Below are 22,950 nucleotides of genomic sequence, written 5' to 3' on the forward strand. Positions count from 1 at the left end.
ATTTATTGAGCTCTAAGGTAAACAGAGTTGAGCCCAGGACTGAACAAAAGCTCAGACAGGGATTACACTCAACCACCGCTGGCCGGATAATAATAATAACAATAACAATAATAATAATAATAATAATAATAATAATACCCCAACAGCTCAGGTATGGCAGGCGATAGAAATCACCAGAAGCAGAGGATTGTATTTAATATAAAATTCAGTGGATTTTGACTTTAGGACGGACATCTTCCTGTTTACGTCCCTTTTTTTGAGCTGCATAAAAATGGAAAATTAAGAAATAACGGCAGTGTTTTACCGTTCCACTGTGCAGGTTGACAGGAGGCTTAAACATTAAATCCTGCTCCTTGGAGGAAACCAGAGAGAGCGAGAGAGAGAGAAGAGCATGATGAGGAACACCAAACAGATGCCAAGTTTGTCACTGCAGCAAAATTTAAAAGAGTGTCTTTGGAGCTTGGTGACACAACCATCCTTCATCCTACAGCTGGGGACACTATAACCGCTTTTGTGTTTTCTTGCCAACGCACAGAAAAGCTGCAACCATCGGCTTTATGTGCTGCATCAGAATGATCGCTTGGCCTATTGGGTAATGACGAGGACACTCACTCATACTTAGATTTATTTTAGAGACCTTAGAGTTAAAACTAGGACAGGAATGTTTTTCTCCTAACAGCTAACAAACCGGCTATCATACATCTTTGGTTTATTGTTCGTTTCAGGGTCATGAGAAGCTGGAGACGTTATACTGTAGTGAAAGGAAGGAAGCAACATGTTCACCATTGCAATGCAAACAAACATACATGGACAAACACAGAGAGACAAAAACACTCACATTGATACCTGAGAGTTATTTGGACTAAAAAATTACCGGTTATAACTTTAAATGCAAAGTAGTTTATCACTTCTTATATGTATTCTGTTTATGAGTCTAATTCAGCATTAAAGATTCAGAGGTTTTGCTTTTTTTTTCAGTATATGAAACAGATTAGCACATGCCCGAGTTGTAAAGCAAACTATACAATAAAATATTGTACAGGGGTTTGTACAGAGTAATGCATTTTCCTTAATTGTTTTTTTTGACATATTTGAGCATGAAAACAAAACCTCATGCAAGCCCTTGTCCAGGTGGTGAAGGTTTTGAATGCCAGCTGGGTTACTCCAAAATAAATCGTGAAACATATATATAGACTAAATACTAAATTCTAATTGTCTTAGTACATTGTTTTTGCTCTTAGTATGCAAAAATAATAAAATGCTCAACTATTTTATACAACGAGAAATGATACAAAACTTTAAATCAAATGTCACTATCAACTTCACCAGAAGACAGCATAATGTTTGTCTAAATGTTTACCTTCACTTTGTGCATTGCAATTTGTGATGTGTGTACTCTGCACAAATGAGCACACTCATACATTTCTATTTTTTGGGTCTGCATACTTACTGTTTTGAGTAGGACTGAACGGTTTCTAGAAAATACTGCAATTATTTTTTACTGGTATTGCAATTGCAATACGATTTATAATTGTTAAGCCCTAGTTTTGAGTACACTTATTAAACACATTACACACTCGAACCCTGCTGAGATTTAGTATGTAGTCTAGACTGATATCAGATAGCACACTTAAGTTGTGCTTGCAGGCATCAGAAGCTTTAGCAATGCTTCACAATCACTGGTTTCCTCTCCAGCTGCTTGGCTATCAGCTGACTAGTAACATCCAATCATATTCATTCAGGTGTACAGAGCAGTTAGCCTGACCTGCCAGAAAAAACCCCACATCTGACACAGGGAAAAGGGAAGGCACTTTCTAAACAAAAATTGGTAGCTGATTGGATGAAATATATGTCAATCAAAATCTTCCCAAAGTAATTCGGGAGAAAAGTGAAAATCTTTTCCATCAAGAAAAGCCTTCATTGGTGTTCTTTGCTCTTCTTACAATGAAGAAATACTCCCCAATTCTGATAAAACTGATGCTATTGCAGCATGTAGTTTAACCTCTTTAGAAGCTGCCATTGTTGCCTCTCCTTGTCTCTCCTTGTCGTCTCAAACTATACCTGTAGCTGCCAATGGCTACTTACAGGTTGCTGATTGGTCCACCTGTCACACGCTTACAAACAAACACATTACTTGAAGCCTGACAAGATGGCTCTTTGTGTGATATGTGATCCTGAGATTCTCAAGTGACATCTTGACATCGCCAGAATCCAGCTTCCGTGCAAGGTAACAGCGCAGGCGTCACAACACAACAGTTCTTACTATACCTCTGCTCAGTACTCTGCACTTATTCCAACATTCACACATCCACAGCCACAACCTCCTGTGCTATGCTTTTGGTATTGGGGATTTAAGTATTTAACTGTTAATGTGTTTTATTAAGGGTGGAAGAGTTCTCCCAGCTAAATCCTCTTCAGATTATTTGAGCGGACTGTTTTCTGCTAAATCTAAATGTGTAACCATTTGCAAAAAATGATCATTTCTTTGACGTAAGTATCTCAAAAGTTATCACAAAAGTTTGCCTGTTAGAAATAATGTAAGAAGCCTAGTAAAAAAATCTCTGGTGTCTCTGGTCTACGTCAGCAGCATGATTGGATTTCTCTTTCTTCACATTCATTTCTATTAACAAAGATATAAAAAGACCCAAATCTAACATACTGATTAATCATAAACGCGTACAACATAAAAAAAACAAAAAAAACATCACACATTAATTTCACTTCACCGTAAAAAACCTCTTCCCCAGTGAGAGTGGAAAAGGAAGCGATAATGGAGATGAAGCCTGGACTGTATTTCACGTCAGTCGGTTTGTCTCACGGGACACGTTCTGTGAGCAGAGAGGATTCTGCTCAGACCTGCATGAGGCTGCTACAGTGACGCTATGCTGTGCGTAGGAGAGCAGAGCAGCCCTAGAGTGATAATTAGTCCAGTCTCTTGATGGGCAGCCGATTCGCATCAGCATTGGCTGTCTTCATTTTTTTTTTACTTTGTTCCTCTGTATCTACCTCTTTTTTTCCCCTTCAGTCCCAACTTGACTGCCTCCATCTCTTCTCCTGTGCCTCTCTCTCTATCTTAATTAGTCTCAATTCTCACGACTTGGATTCAATTTGATTCAATTCATCTGAATTCAAATCAAGGTTTGGCAGAGACAACACAATATCACAATCTACTCCAAAATAACAGCAGAGAAAGTTGTATTTCTCTCTCTCTCTCTCTCTCTCTTCCGCTCTTTTCCAATTCTCTTTTTCACCAGCCATGATAAGCTGCAGTGAAACTGAATAATTCACAACTGCAGCAGGCAGCAGCAGCGGCACAACTCAGGAAGACAGAAGCAGCCAGTGATAGACAGAAAACAGTCAGCCAGTTTGTTTCTGAAAGATGCACAGCTCAAGTACCTGTGCATCTGTTCACTGGCACCGCTGGATGCTAATGTAGTGTTTGTATATCAGCCAGCGTGTCGTCCAACAGGCTGAAGAATGTACCTCCAATTGCAAAGAGCTACAGTACACATCCTCTTAATGTTGTCCTTCTGGCCACTATTCTATATCAACCAAATCAAACAATATGACAGCAGTAAACATGTTTTTGTCCTGTCTGGTTCTGGGGCCCTTGTGGGGCTTAGGAAAGCCAGGGACTTTTAAAAATATCTGCAAAATAAAATGAAAAATGTGTTGTGTGAAAAACATCCCAGGAGACAAATAACATTCTCTGGAATCCCACAACAAAAATACAACTGAGTCAAGCAAAACATGACTCGTCTTTGACCAGCTCTGTTTGGTCTTGTGAACTGAACTGTATTTTTCAGTCATCTGATGCCTTTGATGTCATGATGATCTCTCATACACAGAAACCAATCAGCCTTTTGCTGGGAGTCCAGAATAAACCTGACTCAGGCAATAAAGGTCACAAGGCAGAGATGATTAGTCAGTTGATCCGCATTCACTCAAAGTGGCAAAGACGCGAAGCAAGCTGATTTCCAGCTGTCTTCTGATGACTGCATGTGTTAGATCCAATTCAAATCATTTTAATGAGTTCACTTTGTCCTTCCTACACATCAAACACAATACGTCATCGCAGCGATCATCTTAATGACTGCTGATACCAGAGTGAACTTTTGATATCCATCAGTGTTGATGAACATGTGTCATCATCCGGCAGCACAGACTGGAGATGGAGATCATTTTAGAGTGTTTCTGAGGTAGCTGATGGATAACGTTACCATCTGTAGCTGTAATTCATCCACCTGTGCAACCACATGGGTGGCCAGAAGACTAAATAGAATGCCGGAACGTCTAAACATTAAAACACAGCAGCAAGATTAGACTGATTACTGTCCTTCAAGAAGACGTCCTCAGAGTTTGTACACAGCACTCACCGCTGTACGTGACGATCCTGATGGTGGAGTCGCCCTCTCCGAAACGTGTGATGGGAGTGAGGCGCACCTCGTAGGACTCGGGCTTTATGAGCTCAGTGAGGTTGTGTGTCATGAGCTCTCCTTTGTTGATCGTTCCATCCACAGGGATCTCCTGCTCCCACCAGCGCTGCAACCCCATCTGGATGGAAAGAAGAACCACACAATAATTAAAAATCACCAGGCATTCAGAAGTTCCAGACCTACAGGCACAAACACACAGATATTCTTATAAATTATTGGCCTAAGAAAAACATTTGGGACTTCAACCACAGTCTGCTACTGTAAGCAATGGGTTTATATGCACAGAATTGAAATGTTTTGATATATATTTTACATCCTGTGACTTATTGGTCCCACTGGGAAGTGTTTTGGGCCCCCTTCTGTTTTTTATCATATGAGATTGGCTTATCGATTTTGCATAAAAATGAGAACACATAAACGCAAGCTTAAGTAAGTACGATTTAGAATGAACTATTTATTTGTCTCCTTTATTTGGATTAAATCCTAGCAAAGCAAGTTAGTGCAGTCTCGTGCTGCTGGCATTTAATAATGCAATACATACACTGTTGTACTTGTTGCAGCTTTTTCTACACAGCAGCAGGAGTCGTTTGGGGTGATGTGCTAAAACAGCTTGTACACTACCGAGACGGTCAACCACATCCTCATAACCTGTAGTTTAGGCACTCACAATGTCAGAGTAAAAAAAGGAAGCTGACGCTGACTATCGCCTAGTTAAAGAAAGGATGCAGCTGAAACTGAAATACATGAGAAGTAATACTAAAATCTAGGTAAACAAGAAGTGTGGTGCCAAAAAGTTTGAGAACCCCCTGTCCTGTTTTGATCTGCCAATCCTCTTAAAGAGACAAAATAATTAGGTTTCTGGCTAGAAAAGTTAATTTAACTGACAAAAGAAAGTCTAAGGCTGCTGGCTAATTCTCTTGATGTGAGTTGCTTTGATTATTCACTCCGTTCACGGTTCAAAGGTCTGCGAAACGCCTCAAGTTAGCTACAAGTTGGTCAGTTTTGGGTTTGGACTCAGGGGCATGTGTTGGCAAGCACTTCCAACAGCTAGCTTGGTCAGGCTTGAAGGATAAAGCTGTACAACTACAAATCAGACCAGTACAAACAAAGGAAACCACCGCAAATTCAAATCTGCTATGATCAATACCTCTATATTTACATTTCTTTAAAGTAAACACAAGGCACTATAGATTTTATAGTAGCAGCACATAGGAGAGCATGTAGATTACACAGGAATTTCTTCCGAAGAGTTTGCTCCTGGGAACATATGCAAATTAGTACAAATGTGACCACAGCAGATATATATTCCCCATTCGCTATCAGTGTAATATGTTGCCTCTCATCTGCCAATTAATCTTGTCTATAGGCATTTGTATGATCTGCCAACATTAAATGCATCACAACAAAAACGCCTTTTTCTCTGTAAGCTGCTGACAGCTAGCTGCTCATTAGCCACATTTACTTTCAAAGCAGCTCCCAGCGTCTGAATTCAAAGACCGCTATTAACAAGCAGCAGGATTATTCTCATATTTGCAGTAAGAAAAATCCTGATTCATTTTCTCCATTAGAGATATGCCTCGGTCGCCATTATACAGGCTTTTTGCTAGTACAGTACGGCCAACACCTTTGTGCTCTGTACACGATTGCCTCGCTCTTTTAAAACCTGTCTTTAATCATGTTCTACAGTGTTTTGCTATCCCTTTATACAGGGACCTTGAATTGACAGGAATTTTATATCTCGACTTTGCACAACGCTGAGCGCACAAGCGAACCTCTCCTTAGGTGACTAAGCTCAGGTATCACACAAAAAAAATTAGCTTGTGCTTTTTCGTGTCGAGCGAATACAGCCGATACAGCCCCCTTAGAAATTCAAAGAAACAAAACAAGGGTTTGTTGCTGCATTCGCTGGGGGCAAAGAGATGAGAAGTAGGGTACATTTTATCCTTGAGCATCAGTTTAAGGGGAAAGACAAGTTACAGCTTCTGCATCACAATTAGTGACTTTACATGCCCTTCTCAGTCAAAGGAAAAATACTAAGTGTGTTACGTGCACGGAGCGACAGAGATAGAGTGAATGAAGGTGTGATAGCAGAGGAGCAGAGTCAGTGTGTATGTGGGAGAACAATACCAATTAAGTAATTACTTAAGAGCTAAGATGATCAACAATTACGGGGTGCAAATTCTCTCCACCATTAGCGTGCAGGTAAATAGAGTGTTTTGTCTGCCACTGGTAATTGCAGCTGGAACACTTGTTCCAACGTCTCCTTTTTTTAGTACTAAAGTAAAATTTCAGTACAAAAGGCATGCCAGCTAATTGCCATCAATTACACAGTGTTGGCCAGTAGCTCTGTGTGTGTTTGAACACTCCCAAAGGAGGATGAATCATTTCAAGAACATTTGAAAATAACCTATTTCCCCCCCCATTGGTGACAAAAAAGTACATCTGCTGTCTCCAAGTAGACATACACATATACATTGAAAATGACACATCATCCTGTTATGTCCATATTTGGCAGTCTGGCTAATGTCTGTAGATGGTGGTGAGGGGTTTGCAGATGCTACAGAGAACGACTACTTGTGTGTGTCTGCAGTGATAGGCAGTTGAAATATACAAAAATGATCTACACACATGACAAACTATAAATCCTGTATTATATATTTGCAGTGGTGCAAAAACGACTAAGACTGATCAATCTGTGCACACAAGCTGTTTTGCACATAAAAACCAGTATGTAGAACATTTAATGCATCTTTCCTTAAATAATATGTGTATTTGAATGGTAGTATTGAGGGCAAACAAAGGAAATATTTGACCATTTGACAAGGCTGAATAGGGTTGCAGATGCCAAGGAAAGGTAGGAAGGCACAGTGACATGAAAATGACTGCAGCATTCAATAAATTCAATATTCTTTTTTCCAGATGTAAAATATATTAGTGCGCTTAAATAAATCAAACATTCTTGGACAAGTGTGTGTGTGGGGGGTCATGCTGTACCTACAACATTCCTGACCAAGGTTACTCCTCTGAAGATAGGCATCTTGCTTTTGTATTTACCTGGAGCCATAAAGCGCTCCAAAACTCCATCCCACATATAACTGAATGCCTGTTCTTTTTTCAACATCATGAAATCTACTTAAGTCTCACTTATGAAGACAAGCTTTAGATCAGGCAGAGAACTGTAGTAGCGCTTGCATTAGCTGATTGCTATCAGCTGCACCAGTCATGTTTCACAATTACTGGATAACTTTTTAAAAATCTAGTTTATCTGAGTTTTGTTACTTTACTAAATTAATAAAATGCTTTTACTACTAAGAAAAAACAAACAATGGTATACTGTAGGTCTCAGTACAATAACTATTTCATTTCAAATGGATTTAATTCCAGATTATAATTGGAGCATGCTGTCAATTTTCTCTGAGATTGACAATGTCAGGCAGATGGAGACCTTGAATGCTTATCTTGGCAAACACTGACTGAAACTCCAAACAACAACAACAACAACACATGAAAGCAAATAGTTTAATTCTATCAACATAAAAAATGAAATATATTTAAATGTGCATATCTAAATCAAGTTTGAGATGTTTATTGAGAGAAACACTTAACTTTTTTAGACGTTTTGAATCGTACACATGCTCACTGGGTTATGGAGTTTTGTACCTTTTTTCAGATTCCCATTAATGATCACTGAATCCCCGCGTCTGCGCTCAATTAAGGTTTCTGTTTACATCCCATTACCTTTCATTCTCCAAATTTTCCCCACAGAGGCAGAGTGCCAAGTTGATTCAAAAATAATTTGAGGTTCTGCAACTTCAAAAACACAGCAGGATTGATTAAGGCGATGCCAAGGCCCAAAAGTAAGACAGGAATAATCAAAGTGACGGTGTATTGTTAGATGAGGGCTGATCTACTGTAGACTGCCTACATGTAAAACATATGGCTCCTATTGATCTGCCTGCACACCCTGACTTGACAGATCAATTGAAGAAGACCAAAGAGGTGGGGGAGTGGAAAGAGGAGGAGGAGGAAGTACAGGAAGAGAAGCAGTTCGAAGATGGCAAGTTGCAGGTTGAAGATGGGGTTCGGAGACGAGCAATCAAGCGTCTGGACAGCCGAGGAGGGTTTGAAGTAGCCGGCTGCAGTATCAAAACAAGGCCGGATGTCAAACCTTCCCATTGCATCCTTGACAGGTGCGGTGATTTGTGTTTTGTGATTCTCACCCTTTACAATGCCTTTTAGCTAGACCTTCCCTCCCACTTCCCCCCTTCAGCCCAGACTCTGTCTCACGAGAGCACTGGACGATAACACAAAGCAATCCATTACAGAGACATAAGGTCTACCGGCTCCGAGCATTAATTCAAAAGAGAAAATGATAACAATTCTCAGGGAATGGCAGGGGAGCTGCCGCTGGATCTATAAAAAGATCGAAGTGGTGTAGTCCACGTGTCGGAGCTTTCCTTACTGCACCACTCTTTCACATTCAGTTCGGGGGTATCTCTGTATTTATTTATTTTCACAGGGAGCATCTCCTCCTACTCATTTCTCTTTTCCTCTATCTCATTGCCTCTTGCTCACTGCCTCCACTTTTTTTTCCTTTTGCCTCTTTCCTGCATCAACTCTTCCTCACCTAAAGGCATGACAAACAATCCTATCATCAGTCTAAATCAATACTCACAGCGGAGACTCAATCAATCACAGAGGGTATACTGTATAGCAAAGCCCAGGACAAAGTCAGTGAATTTTCCTTTAGGCAAATAATCCCTTTCATCTAGGACAATGGAAGATTGGTTGTCATGCCTCGGAGGAATGAAATAATGGTCACAAAATGTACCCTCCTGAGATATCAAGGCAAGAAGGTGGAACCAATTTAATTTGCCCAAATGCTTACTGTCTGCTAACGTAGATTGGGTTAGTGATGTTCCCTTTTTAATAAACAAATGCAGAGAGGTTGAAATATTCAAGCACAGATACAGATATTATATTCTGTTAAAAAATAAACTGTGCAGGACCAGTTGAAAATAGAGAAAAGCAAATGTATATTCCTGGCAAGTTTACAGAGAAACGCCTGGCAAGCGCAAACATGGGCTCGCAAAGCAGAACATAATTTATTACCAAACAGGCCGACTAAGATAGTTGACAGAAAAATCATTGCGCTACGCGTACATAACTGGTTTAGAATGTGTTTTCAAGCTACAATTCCTTGAGGGTATAGCGTGAAACAAACATGAAATTATATTATTCATTGCAAACACAACTGTCAGGGTATGCTTGCTAATTCTGAGCAGAACTGAGATGGATTTAGCATTGCAGCATGTATCACTTTTCTCTGATGTATGTTCTTTTTTTATCTTCGTATTTTTCAAAAGGCTCCGGGATCGCGGCTCAGCTCTGTGGTGCCATGTTAACCCAAACATCTGTAGTGTTAATGGAGATAGTTCACTATTTCAAACTTTATGTAAACTGAAGAGGATGCCACAGCTGCTGATCTAAATAAGACAAATCTATGAAGACAAAATGTGTTTCTTATCTGCCATGAGGAGAGAGAGAGAGAGAGGAAGGTACACATTGATTCCCAAAGAGAGAAAATGTAACCGTGCCATCCATCAATGCTACCAGACACCTGTCATCTGTGGAGTTTACTTGAGAAGCAGAGAAAACAGGAGCTAAGCTTGCTTTCTCTCTCTTTCTCTCTGCGGGGTTTCCCTTCCACTTATCTGACTGAGCTTCTGATGGAAAGCAAAAACACAAGCGACTCTTGGAAACCACAGAACTCGTTCAAACGACCGCCCCTGACAGGTTCTTAGTCATCCTGCCCGGCCCGCAGAGGCTCATTCACGTCTTCAAAAAACTGCAGAATAAGACTGTCAATGAATCCAGGCGTTGGATTTGGCGCTGTCAACTGGATTACAACAAGCAAGCTGTGCAAACACTTCTATCTTCAATTGGCTATAAGAGAGGTTTTCAGGTGGCATAAAATGACTATAATTCATGTGAGAACGGTCGGAAAAGAGGCTGACCAACGCCAACGGCTCAGCGTTTATTGTACCAGGAGCCAACATTTCTGGCTTTTGAAAAACTCATGTTCTTGCTGTAACAAAAGCTCCCCGAGAACGGATTTCTGTGGAATAACACCTTTCAGTGCAGACAGCATTTGAATGATGCTCACATTGGTTGCACAGAGAAAAGCAAAAAAGAAATAGGCCGGCAGGAGGGCGAGTGCTCAGATAGAAAACTCTCAGTGTTCCTACCTGTCTGATGCCGAGTCTGTAGGCGACGATGCGGTCCACAGCGTTGGGGTTCATCTGGGTCCACTGGAGCTTGAAGCCGTAGACTCTGGGCCTGTTCTGCCACAGAGGGCTGTAGGTATCGTAGTAGAACTCTGGAGGGTAGGCCTTGCCTGGAGAGAAAGCAGATTCATAAGCTCACTTAGGATGAAAAAAAACTAAATGTACAAAAACCATACAGAGGAATTAAAGGTCGCCTGCAACTCAAACCTACCTACAAACATCACAGGACTCAAATTATAGTAAAAGTATTAGTCATATTATTGCACTTCCATAAAGGTACGTGTTATAGAAATATACATGTTTAAAAAAAAGCAGCAGAGGCTGAGATATCCCTACAGGGATGTGTCTACATGCACGTGCAGACTGATTATAAAATGTAAACACTTTGTGAGAAAGCAACTCCTGGACATCAAAATGCCTCAGAAAGCAGGACGACGTAATAGGATGTATTATTATTTAATGGAATTGATAAAATTCTTATGAGATCTCAATTCTTTGCTTGCAATTGTACCAAAAAGGCAGATTCTTCCCTGCTGCAGTGGTTTGTTTTGCGCTCTGTGCAGGCTTTCCTTTAATGCTTGTGAAAATGTAAACTTGTAAATGTTTAATTTGTTAACATAGTGCCGCTTCTTTTTAAAGCTAAAAAGAAAGTCTGAATTAGCATGACATAGATGTACAGTAACTCTTTTATGCTCTATGTTCTGTTTGTTCGCTCCACAGTGTATGATATTCCTCTTTGCTGCCATGACCCAATTTTCCCCAAAGGATCATTAAAGTTTCATCCTATGTTACGTGACATACTGCAGAGTTCTTTCATGGCGTTGAATCAAAGCGTGTACCAGATTGTCCCATGTCTCATGAAAAACAACATAGTGTCCGTCCCATTCAACGTGCTGCCCATGCTACCTGAGTGCATTACACTCAAATTACCTCCTCAGTAAAAATCGTTCCATTCAGATGGAGCCAGACGACCACACAGATCCTCACTACGCTTTTCTTTCAATAGCACGGCTTGCTTTGTTGGATTTTGTGAGGATTTATTCTGCGACGGCAACGGTGGCACGGACTGAATACATCTTTCAAGATTTTCAGCTTTCCAGTCACAGCCTGCAAGCCGATTTTCTGACAGCTGAAGTATCGGAGCTGGCACAACATTGTGCTTTAATCAAGATCTAGAAACAAGCTTACAGGATGACCTTCCAGGCAAAGAATAGTAATTCACCTCAATGTCACGTCGTTGTGTTTGCCCTTCTGCTATTTGGGCTTGTTTATCGAAGGATGACAATACCCAAGGCGGATGATTTTTAATAACCATGGAGAAGACAGTGGAGCAGCCATTGTTAGCTCAAACAAAAGCAGGACTGGGATTTGATGTACCCGAGTGGAGATGCAGCAAGTAGTTGATGTATGTCAGGCAATTGCATAAACCTGTCAAGTTCTTTTATGCCGTTGACAAATTATAATAGCATTATATCCCTAAACATTTTAGCGGTCTCCTGGGTATCTTCTCGGAGGCTCCTTTGCGTGGACAGATCCTTGAGCCATTTCGTTTCCTTTGATTTGATTCGACGTACGACACTCAGGGGAGGAAATAAACAGTGACTCAGGAGTTTGTGAAGGTTATGAGTTCAAAGGGTCTGGTTTCAGTTCCCTGCACAGTAATACAGTAGGCTGGTCGCTCTTAATCTTGAGATGGATGTATAATATTGTAAATAACGGATGTTTCTGGAGACATCATATGAACGATAAGAGGCGTTGTCAAAAAGCATTTAAACATGACGTTTTGGAGGGAAATCAGTCCATTCCAATGGCATCATCGCAATTAATGGATTTGCTTGTAAGAGCAAGGTACATCCCTGCAAATGCTTCTTGTAGAGTTCAACTTTTGTGAACTCTTACACTGGGAATTTGTTCTGTTGACTAATAGCAATCCGTCTTAACAGTGGGGAAATGTAAGGGTACAGCTGGACAGTACAAAATAGAAGAAGCACATTTCATCATGGCAGTTGTTTTGCTGTATCCATTTTTATTTACCCTCTTGTATTAGCTTATACTCTGCTCCATAGGAAAGGTGAGGTTTGCAAACAGTTATGGAACAGGCATTGTTAGTTACTGAGTTAACTGAGTTAGCAGGCTAGTTATCAAGCTTGCAAACTAGGAGGTCTTTGAGCCTCTTTCTGGTGTGACAAGGCCTTGCTGCTGGTAATATTCTCTATGTTTCCTAAACAAATAAAATCCCCTGAAAAGACCAACAATGAATTGACCAAACTATCTGTGTAGCTAAAGCCTGACAGCTTATTCCCCTGTGCCATAAACCTCCATTGTTGCTCCAAAACACATCAATGAGACACTTCATTACAATGTACATGGGCATTGTAGGCTGTTTTGAGTCCATTCAACAAACCCCATCTCCCTGTCATAAATAAACCAGACGTGTATTAATCAACAGCTGAATATATTGTCCCAACAAATGCAAAATATTGCTGTTTGAGTAACATCTGCAACAACAAAAAAATGCAGTGCCCAGCAGTTTTAGGAAATGTCTTCAATAGGAATGAACGAGCTCGAGGCTGAGGGCCACAACAGGGCAGCAAACTCACAGTATTGAGATACAGACAAACACCGTTTTGTTTGGTCTTTCCGTGGGATATATGGACAGTAGGACAAAAACAGAATAACTCCAGCCTTAAAAGTTAAAGCACAATGAATTAGTGCTGTTTGAAGTGTTCGCTCAGCTGTGTAATCATGCAACATTAGCAGTTACTCATGTGAAATGCCAAAAGTATGCATCGTCTTGAGATGAATTATATACCACGGCGAGGAAAACAATATGGGGCAAATATGCCGAATAGTTAAATAGAAGAAAATATAATCCATAACACACTGGCATATTTCATAATTTCTTTGATTGCTTTGTACCCAAGTTAAGTAGCATACGCATGCACTTCTGATTTAATCATTCACATTCAAAGAAATCAAAAGCAGCGAAGTGCCTTTATAAGAGTAAAGAAAACAAGATTAGCAGTTTCAGTCGGGCTCTGACTGGTTTGATCAATTCTCATAACAATAAGTCAAAATCAACTCTGAGGGCATTTTGTGCAGCATTTTTGTGCAGCATACTGACGATCACTCAGCCTTTACATGGATAAAGCTATTCAAAATACAATATTATTATCTGATGGAAAGGAACACTTAGTCACCAGCCAGATGAAATCCTTCAGAGACAAAATAAAACATGCAAAAGCAAGAGCTATACTGCTATAATGTATTTATTTATGGTTTTATGATAAGGTAAGAAATGAATCACACAAGGTTAAGATGCCTACTGCAAGTTGAACCTTTCTGTTTTGTAGCTGAAGATGCTATAAAACAAACAACCTCTATACGGTTCACTGAAATGCCACTAGAAAAACACATTTTCCAACAACAACAACAACAACAACAAAAAAAAAAAAGATAATTACTGTCTGCACTTCACTTGGCAGTGTTTCCTTGTATAGAGCCAGCTGTGTTTACAGCACGCTCTACAGTATATGTTACATCCAGCCAGCCTGGCAAATACTGTCAGCTTCCTTCATTGCAGTTTATTGTGTATAATAAGGCTGACAGAGAACGGCTGCTCTTTGCAGTGGAGCAAAGGCACAAAAGGTTAATTAAACTGACAAATATTATTGTATGTTTTCACAATATGTCCTTATAGATTCCCACGCAGACTCTGCTTTAGGAACACACGGCTGAAAGGGTTCACATTCGTTCACTTTATTAATTTAGTCAAAGTGTTTTGTACTAATCTATTACATCAATTGGCTTTCTTTTTTGTGGAAAAAGCTTTTAAAAGTGCATTTCTCGGAGCACAGTTACAGGAAAAACAAATGATTGTCTTTTACTCCAAATATACAATCTAATGCAATGATGGCCCTCACTGCTCATACTATGTAACATGTGGTGAAGCACAGTACCTAACCCACTTACACCACTTGAAACCGATAACCCTGGGTGGGAGACATCAAACACTAAGTACAGATGGCTTAATTGATTTTTTTTTTTTTTTAATCCTGTTTATTACAGCAGACCAATGCAATGATTCATAACAGCTCAGTAAGAACGCTTCAGGCAAGACGTTGACCTTGTTTGCAGACTTCCTTTTCATTTTTTTAAGGGTTTATGAGCATGCCTTCCTCTACAGGAAAACACCGCCATATGCTAAGCGCTGCTATACGGTGCAGGGCTGATGTGTGATGTAGGCTTCTGTGGCAGAAATGACGCTTACATATGGATGAACAGCTGGCCGAGACCACACCAACACCACTGCACAAATTGCTAACTGACTATAGGGAAAAGACATTAGAGACATTAAAAGACTGGGTGGTAATTGCCTGGTTGTGTCCTTCTGGGATGGAAAATGAGATGTCTCTGTGGCCATTTCTTTTTTTTTTTTTTAAACGGAAATGGCATTGAACTTGAAATGAGTCACTTCCACCCAGACTTTTCAGCTCATTCTTCCTCAACTTCCTCGCTCCTCTCCTAATCCACTTGAACAAAAAGCGAGCCAGAAAGATTTCTATTCGTGGATCATATTCACTGGGATTACATTTTTGTTTGTCTTGACCCACTGTGACTTCTGATTCTATCCTTCTTGGTGAGTGTGAATGGGAGGCTGCTCTACTGTGACTAACTCTGTGATATAGCAGTGATATAAAAGAGGCAGAACCACAAAAAAATTGGTCAGAAAATAAAAAAAAGAAGGAAAAAGGGAAAAAGATATCAGAATAGATTGTGTCTGTCCTTGTAACATCAGTCATTACGACATACAGGATCCATCAATGTCGCTGTGTCTCTTTGAGCTGCGGATATGATTCAACATCATCCAACATCTACAGCCGATGGGAAGTTCACTTCAGGCGAACGTGGCACAGACTACAAAAGCAGATAGCTGAGTTAATAAAAAACATGTCTGGAACTCGCAATTGTTCATCGGAGACCAACACTGATAAGATTTGTAAACCCCTGAGACGGAGCAACGTGCAGATGTGAAGGTAAAATCAATTCTGTTTTTTTTTGGTTTTGCTTGAAGATATGAAAAATGATACACAGACACACACACACACACACACACACACAAACACACACACACACACACACACACACACACACACACACACACAGACACACACACACACACACACACACTAAAAAAGGTCAGATTAACTACTAGATTGAAGCTCAAAAAAAGCCCAAGACGCCTATTTAAAACACACCTCAAAGAGCCGAACAAACACACAAACAAATAAATCAAGATGACAAAACCATTACTCTTCCCAGATGATGGATCAAATAATCAAAATGGACGAATGCAGAACAGAAACGAGAAAGTATGTGTGTGTGTGTCACACTACAATAAATACAATCCTCTCCTAAAGCATATGCAGATATCTCATTGTGGCCAACTTCGGGCGCCATGTTCCACAATGTGATTTCTGCATCATTAGGAACAATGGCTACAATAAAAATGGACACTGGGACCAGACGAGCACAACATTGTTTAAAATCTGAATTCATTTCACGAGCAAACTCGCAATATGCAAACAATGACTATCTGAACACTGTCCCTGTGAATTTACTTGATTTTCTCTTGTAATTCATGACGGACTGCCAAAAAGAGGAATTAAATGTTGGAAAAATGAGAATCCTTTCTTTGTGAGTTTTTCCAGAGAAACTGCAGAATGCATTGTTGGGGAGACCGTTAAATGAAAGGAAAGAGGGACGGAGAAGTGTAGACTCACTATGGAGAATTTGTTTCATTATACATTTTGGATTTGAACTGATTGGAGAAATGCACTGCCTTAAAGGGGCACTTCACTGATTTTACACATTTAGTTCAGTTAACTCTTCATGGTTAGTCTTACTCTGTGCAAGTTATAAATACATATTCATGGGATGGCGTGTAGACTAAGGAGTGGCAGAACTCTCTCTATATATTTTTTGATTTATTTTAAGCCTATCAATAAGCCTTAAAATGTGGCCAGAACATATTCAGTAATTTTTGGGGTATTTTTTAACATTTTATTTATAAAAAAAAAAAAAGATCTAAATGAATGCATTACATTTGACACTTAAAGTTAATAAGCTTTGAATAAACTGTAACTTCATTCTTGACTCATGTGGCTTATAGCAAGTGATTCTGGTGCTTTTGAAACAGTTTTGTTATGTATATTGCAGAGGAGATGACTTTGTCTGCAGAATGAGCAGTTTCAGGAGACACCAGTGAATATTTGTGTTTAGTCAGGTTTAATCCGTCCCTCACACAATCAAACAAGAGTTACTATTAGGCGTAATAAACAAAACACGCTTCAACAAAACAACCGTCCACTTCTGTCCAACTGGACCCATTCTGTATTTTCTACTGGTGGAAGTTGGCAACCCTACACACACATCTAGCAGGAAAAGATAATCCATCAGCAGTTGTGTGCAACCAGGAGAGAAAACGGAGCTGTTGCCGACTGCTTGGACGGCTATCGGCAGTTGGGTGAGATTGGAGTGTTACAATCGTCCTCCAGCAACTCCTGGTTCCAAACTGTGGAGTCTAGGGATGCTCTTGCTGCATTCAATTGCACTCGCACATCAAAGTTTTGCTTTTTTCCCACAAGCAACAACTTTTCATGAATATATATTTTTAATGACATTATTCAAAAATGGGGTGGCAAGGCATTTGTTTGGGGTAACGGCTGCCAACAACTTGGAGCCGCGACACAGTTCAGCGTGTGAACACAGTCTAAAAACAACTCTCATGATGTCATCAGTGTCATCACATCTACGGCTTGAAAGTTTGAATAGAATTCCTGCAGAACAAACTGGAAGTTTGATAGAAGTGTTAGGAGAGAGCGTGTCTAGTAAAAGATGCTTTTGAGTTGCATTATGGGTGATGTAGGACCCAGGGTTTTAAGAATGTAGCTCAAACTCTGGGCTAAAAGTCGTAATATCTTTGCATCTGCCATCTTTTAAATCTGGTATCATGTCCCCCAAACGTTATAAAGCTCAGTACTAAATTGACAGAATATACCTTTAAATTTAAGTTCTGTGTATTCTGTGACCTGTGTTTCACCCCTACCACTGCCTCATCAGGACACATTTGCAGCCGGAGGACAGGATGTACAGTAAATGCAGACTAGTGCATAAATCATCAACCGCATCGGACTGTAATGAAGTCAGAGTCGCAGAAAAGCAGCATGAAGCTTCAAACAGTGAAATACTTATTTTCTTCATCTCCCAAATCTAACTCTTCAGAAGAGCACTGCAGCCTTTGCTAAAAAGTCCAGGTTCCCATGACAGGGAGTCTGAGCCAAAGCTCCGTGGTACACATTACAGCCCTCCGAGGGGGCTCTCCCCTGGCACAATTTAATGGCCAACTTGGCTATTACAGCCGAGTTGTTTCCACAACTCCACAGATGTCCCAATGACTTGGCGCATGGGCATCCATGCACATGCACACACTCTCCCCTGGCACAATACACTTTTTGAGGCGACAACGCTTATATAAGCCAGAAAATAGCCTAACGTCTGGTGAGTTTGCATGTGTCTGGCGGCATGGCAACGTGCACGTTTTGCATAGTATGTTGACTGGATCGGTGATGTAGAATCGAGCCACTGGAGCCTGAGGCCAAAGCTCCTGACTGATGTGATGTGTGTTTATTACACATCAATACGGCGCAAACGGAAGCGGCGAGGGAATATCCACTGAGGTGTCTACCTGTCTTCACGCAACCCAAGATACTACCTCACTGCATGAGCCATAACAAATATTTAATGAGCTTCATCTTGAGGTGGGCTCACAAGTCATGGAGCGGAGCTGATGTTCTCTCCACTAGATTATTTATTTCAGCCACGCTGCAGAGTAGTGTTGATCTCATTTTGTGGCTATTGAATTTCAGCATAACATTTAAAAACAAATCTTTAACAATAAGATCTGGAGTTAAGGGAATGGGGCACGCCAGATTTCACGGATGACGGGAGGAACAAAAGTGGATTTTCTGCACCATGCTCCCGCACTCAGGGGGTTACTAAAAGAGACTCCATACCTTTGGCAACCACTGAGTCCAGATGGTGAGAATCTAGAGCATTGGGCGGGAGGAATTGAGCGATGGTTGAGGGGGAAAGGGAAGGAGGGATGGATGATGAAAGGGAAGGAAGGAAGGGCAGTGGAGGAAGGAAGAGGGAGGGAGGGGACATGAGCAATAGCAGGCAAAACCCCAGCCCTGTTGTGAAAAACAAATGGCTGGAGGGGACTATCTGCTTCTGTCCCAGCGCTCTACCTGTTTCACCAGGGAGGACTGATTTATGACACGCGGGGGGAGGAAACGAGGGAGGGAGAAGGAGAGAACGAAACAGCAAGAGAGGAGATAGAAAAATGCCGCTCAGAAAAGGTACGTTTCGAAGACGGCGATACATGGAGAGAAACGGACAGTATCAAAGAGGAGAGCGAACTAAGTGGCCAAGGATCAAAGTGACAAATACTCCTCCAGTGACCCTCCAGCTCCCGTCTCTAATGGGAGGTCTGGGAGATTGAATCCGTGGCGGCCGGAGTTCCTGCGGTCGCTCGATGCGGCCAAACTAATTTGGTCCTGTCATAACAACACAACTAGGAGATGGACATTTAGAGCTCTGATGAAAAAAGGGAAAAAAAAGGTAATCTAAGTGTGTATTTTCTGAAAGAAAGCGTTCACTGTGTGGGACAGAGAACGAGACGACATGACTGACACGTCCCATTCAGACTGCCGATCTATTATGTCATCTTTTCTTTCACCCTTCTCTTAAATTAATTGTCTATCGCACACAGAGACATCCTTGCCACTAAAAAAGTGTGACAAGGATTGTTTTATGTTTGAGGAGCCAATTTAAGCTGTCCAAAAAGTTCACAGCGAAGACTTTATTTAACTACTGGAGGACAAACTGAAGGAGTCACTGTTATGTTAGTATGTGTATGATATGTAACATTAAATCTTTGAACCGCAACTGTGCAATGTAAACTTAGCAACTGTTAGTATGTACGACCTAAGTAGGTAGGTTTTACAAAATTAAAAACCCAAGTAACGCAAGAAAGTGAAAGTCACATAGACTGTATATAAGAAGTGGATAAAGTCACCGTCACGTCACCCATTGGTTTGGGGGCTTCTTGGTTTTTGGGCGTTGCCAGCTTGGTTCTTGGTTCATCTTGTTTTTTTGCTACCAGAAATGACCCCAGACGGTGTAGCTAAGTACAACTGAACGCTGAATAAGTCATTTTAAGGCAACCGAGAGGTTGCGATTAACTTATATGAGCTGAAAACACACCGTGAAAGGGTTTAAGTTAGAGAGACCATCACCAGATAAACTCTGCTAGCAACAGTTGTCATATCAGCCAGTAGAATCAGCGGTTGCCGACTAGAAATGTGAAGCAGCTTTTGTCTACCTTTGTCTGGATTCAAGGACCCATTGTTAAAAACAACAACAATGCCCTCATTATCATTGTAAACAGCAAGTGTTGCTGCATAGCAACAGTAACTATGGGCTAAGCAAATAGAATAGAAGTCCTCAATAAAAAAAATAAAAAAAATGACAAAAGCAAATCTTTACCTGTAACCTGGAAGGTGCATTTTCCGGCTCCCGCCTCGTTGATGACATTGCAGGTGTACTCCCCCCACCCGTCTCGATTCAGACTGCGGATGGTGTACTCCGTCTCGTCTCTTTGGGCGTCAAAGGCTCCAGCGTGGAGCAGCCGGTTTGACAGAAGCCACTCGAATCGCAGCACACGGGAAGGGTGGGCCCGCAGCACCCTGCAGGTCATCACCACGGGCCGCCCGAGGCCCTGACGCATCTCCATGTAAACCGGCTCCACCGTCGGAGGGTCTGAGTGGGAGACAGAATGTGCTCAGATGAGTTCAGCCGTCATTTCATAAGGACTGAAAAGTCTGTCAAGGTAAGTACAGGTTGAAAAGAAGATGATAAAGACAGAACAGATTATTATTCAGGTTAGGGCCCTCTCGGTCAGATAGGTTGTCTCTGACCTCCAGAGATATTTAGAGAGAAAAATATCTGAAAGATAGAAAAGACAGTCGGAATTGTTAAGTATGAAATGTCGAAAAAAAACTATACAAGGACAGAAAAGTGTGAAAAAAGAGCAATGTTCTCAAAGCTCGCCGAAGATCTAAGAAGGACATAACTGGAGAGAAAACAGAATATTTTTCAACGACAACCAACACATATTTAAATCATGCACAGGCACAGAAAGAAATAGAAATATTTCAGACAGTCATATAATTAAATGAATGAATGGGAGCGGTGAGCCAGAGGAGGGGAAAAGGCGAGATTGTAACTTATTGCGTGTAAACTCTAAACAATCACCACCGCAAAGTCAATATGCCTCAGCGATAAATGAACAACGACAGGTGAAAACAATCGTGGGGGGGGAGCTGCAACGGGTGCAGGGAGATCAATTTCGCATGAAAACTAGAACAATGTTCTGAATGAAATCAGTCACGCTTCGCGGAAAATTGGTAACAGGATGATGAAGTGCACCTGAAGCTTTGAAAAATGGAAAATTAATAACTTATTTGAGTATCTGACAGGCTTCACCTCTTCCCCCTGCACAGACAACCTGGTGGTGAATTATTTAAGCCGGGAGTCTCAGAGCAAAGTGAGGGGCTGAATATGACCTCCAAGCAACCCGGACCCTTCCTCTGTAAGATACAATATGCATGGGTCTATATTGAGGCTAATGTTAAATGTTTGTCACAGTGTGTGCATGGCAACATACCGTGTTTGTTTGTGAGGACAAAACGTGAGTAAGTGCTTGTGCGTGCCAGCATCGAAATGGTTATGAATAATTTCCCCATCTTAAGTATCTTTGCTCTCAATATGCTCATACTTGAGCATATCGAAAAAAACAACAGTGAATTCTGAGGGGAAGAGAAAGAATGACACAAAGCCCCTTAATTAACTGAACATTCGCATATTTACTCACTCATTAAAAGGAGAGGCGGGCTATAGCCAGGGCTGGGGATGTTACTTTTTTAAAAATTTAATATGTTACAGATCACTGATTACCTGATTGAAACTGTAATCTGCAACATAATTCCCTACATTATTCTAACACGGTAATATAATCTAATTACTGAGCCTTCCGAATTTGATAGGATATGCAATTTAAGGAACAGTTTATTAAGATTTACATCATGTAATTGGATAATATTATTAATGGCATTATTTACAACTTTAATCACCCATTTAAAAAAATGTGCAAGATGCTTAAATGTCACAAGTTGGCTAGCCGCCCTAGTCTGTGTTACCGGTGATACACCATGAACAGAACGCAAACATTTCATTACTTTTCCATTTATTTATTTTTTTGACGGACGACAGATGCTAAATTTATCAAAAGAACTCCATCGGGTATAGCTGCTGATGAAGCTTCTCTCTGTTCTATGAAAAAACCCTGTCATCAGATGTTAAAGATTAAATAAAGCGCTCTACAGATATTAACGAATATCTTTTCTTGCAAGATGTCCGCTGTATTCTCAACATCGATGTTATTAAAAGGTTATCAACCTGTAGGAAAATTGCTTCACTAGGGCATCCCTACTCACAAGCTAAATATCAGTCTGTCTGTTTTCCAGAACTTCTTTTTGCTGTTTTCGAGTAGCTAACTTTCATTTGAATTTTTTTGTGTTGCACATCATTGACTGAGAGCAGGACAGGTCCTGCAGGCCAGAGAGGTGCACCGGGAAACATGGGCTGTAAAACATAACACTTTATGCAAAATAACACACCATCCCATCTACAAATACAAAGTGGGATGTTACTTTCTTGCCCTCGATGCTGATTATCACACACAACTGGAAACTCACCCAGCAGCCACTATGATTAATGACCCATCATTATCCCGGATAATGACTGGCTGAAATGTGATAAATAATAAATCATAACACACGGGATGACAGAAAAAGTAAACACAAGTTTGGACTGAAAATAAAATTGGACATGAAAAGTTTGCAAACCAAATTTGCCTCCCTCACCTGACACTTTTCACAATGTGGAGAGTAAAGCTGCTTTCATCCCCGCTAAATGAAGCAGCAATCAGTTCCTTCTTCAAATGGGCCTTTGTTTGGGCTTTTACCCAAACCTGATTTCCACCACGATTATTTCTGACTCCAAAAGAAGGGTCTGAATCTCTATTTATCACATTAATATTGTAG

General features: G+C 40.7%; 1 protein-coding gene across 1 annotated transcript in view; it reads right to left on the bottom strand.

Annotated features, from left to right (window-relative positions):
- LOC129106749 (MAM domain-containing glycosylphosphatidylinositol anchor protein 2-like) overlaps positions 1–22,950 on the bottom strand; it is a 163,741-nt gene that overhangs the window by 19,775 nt on the left and 121,016 nt on the right. Inside the window, exons 10-12 of the mRNA XM_054617963.1 lie at positions 20,333–20,605; positions 10,685–10,833; positions 4,377–4,554 (exon numbers count right to left, since the gene is read on the bottom strand). Of these exons, the coding sequence (XP_054473938.1) occupies positions 4,377–4,554; positions 10,685–10,833; positions 20,333–20,605 (600 nt within the window). The remainder of the gene's footprint in view (positions 1–4,376; positions 4,555–10,684; positions 10,834–20,332; positions 20,606–22,950) is intronic.

The sequence above is a fragment of the Anoplopoma fimbria genome, chromosome 18, assembly GCF_027596085.1.
Source record: "Anoplopoma fimbria isolate UVic2021 breed Golden Eagle Sablefish chromosome 18, Afim_UVic_2022, whole genome shotgun sequence".
In the NCBI taxonomy this organism is placed as follows: Eukaryota; Metazoa; Chordata; class Actinopteri; order Perciformes; family Anoplopomatidae; genus Anoplopoma; species Anoplopoma fimbria.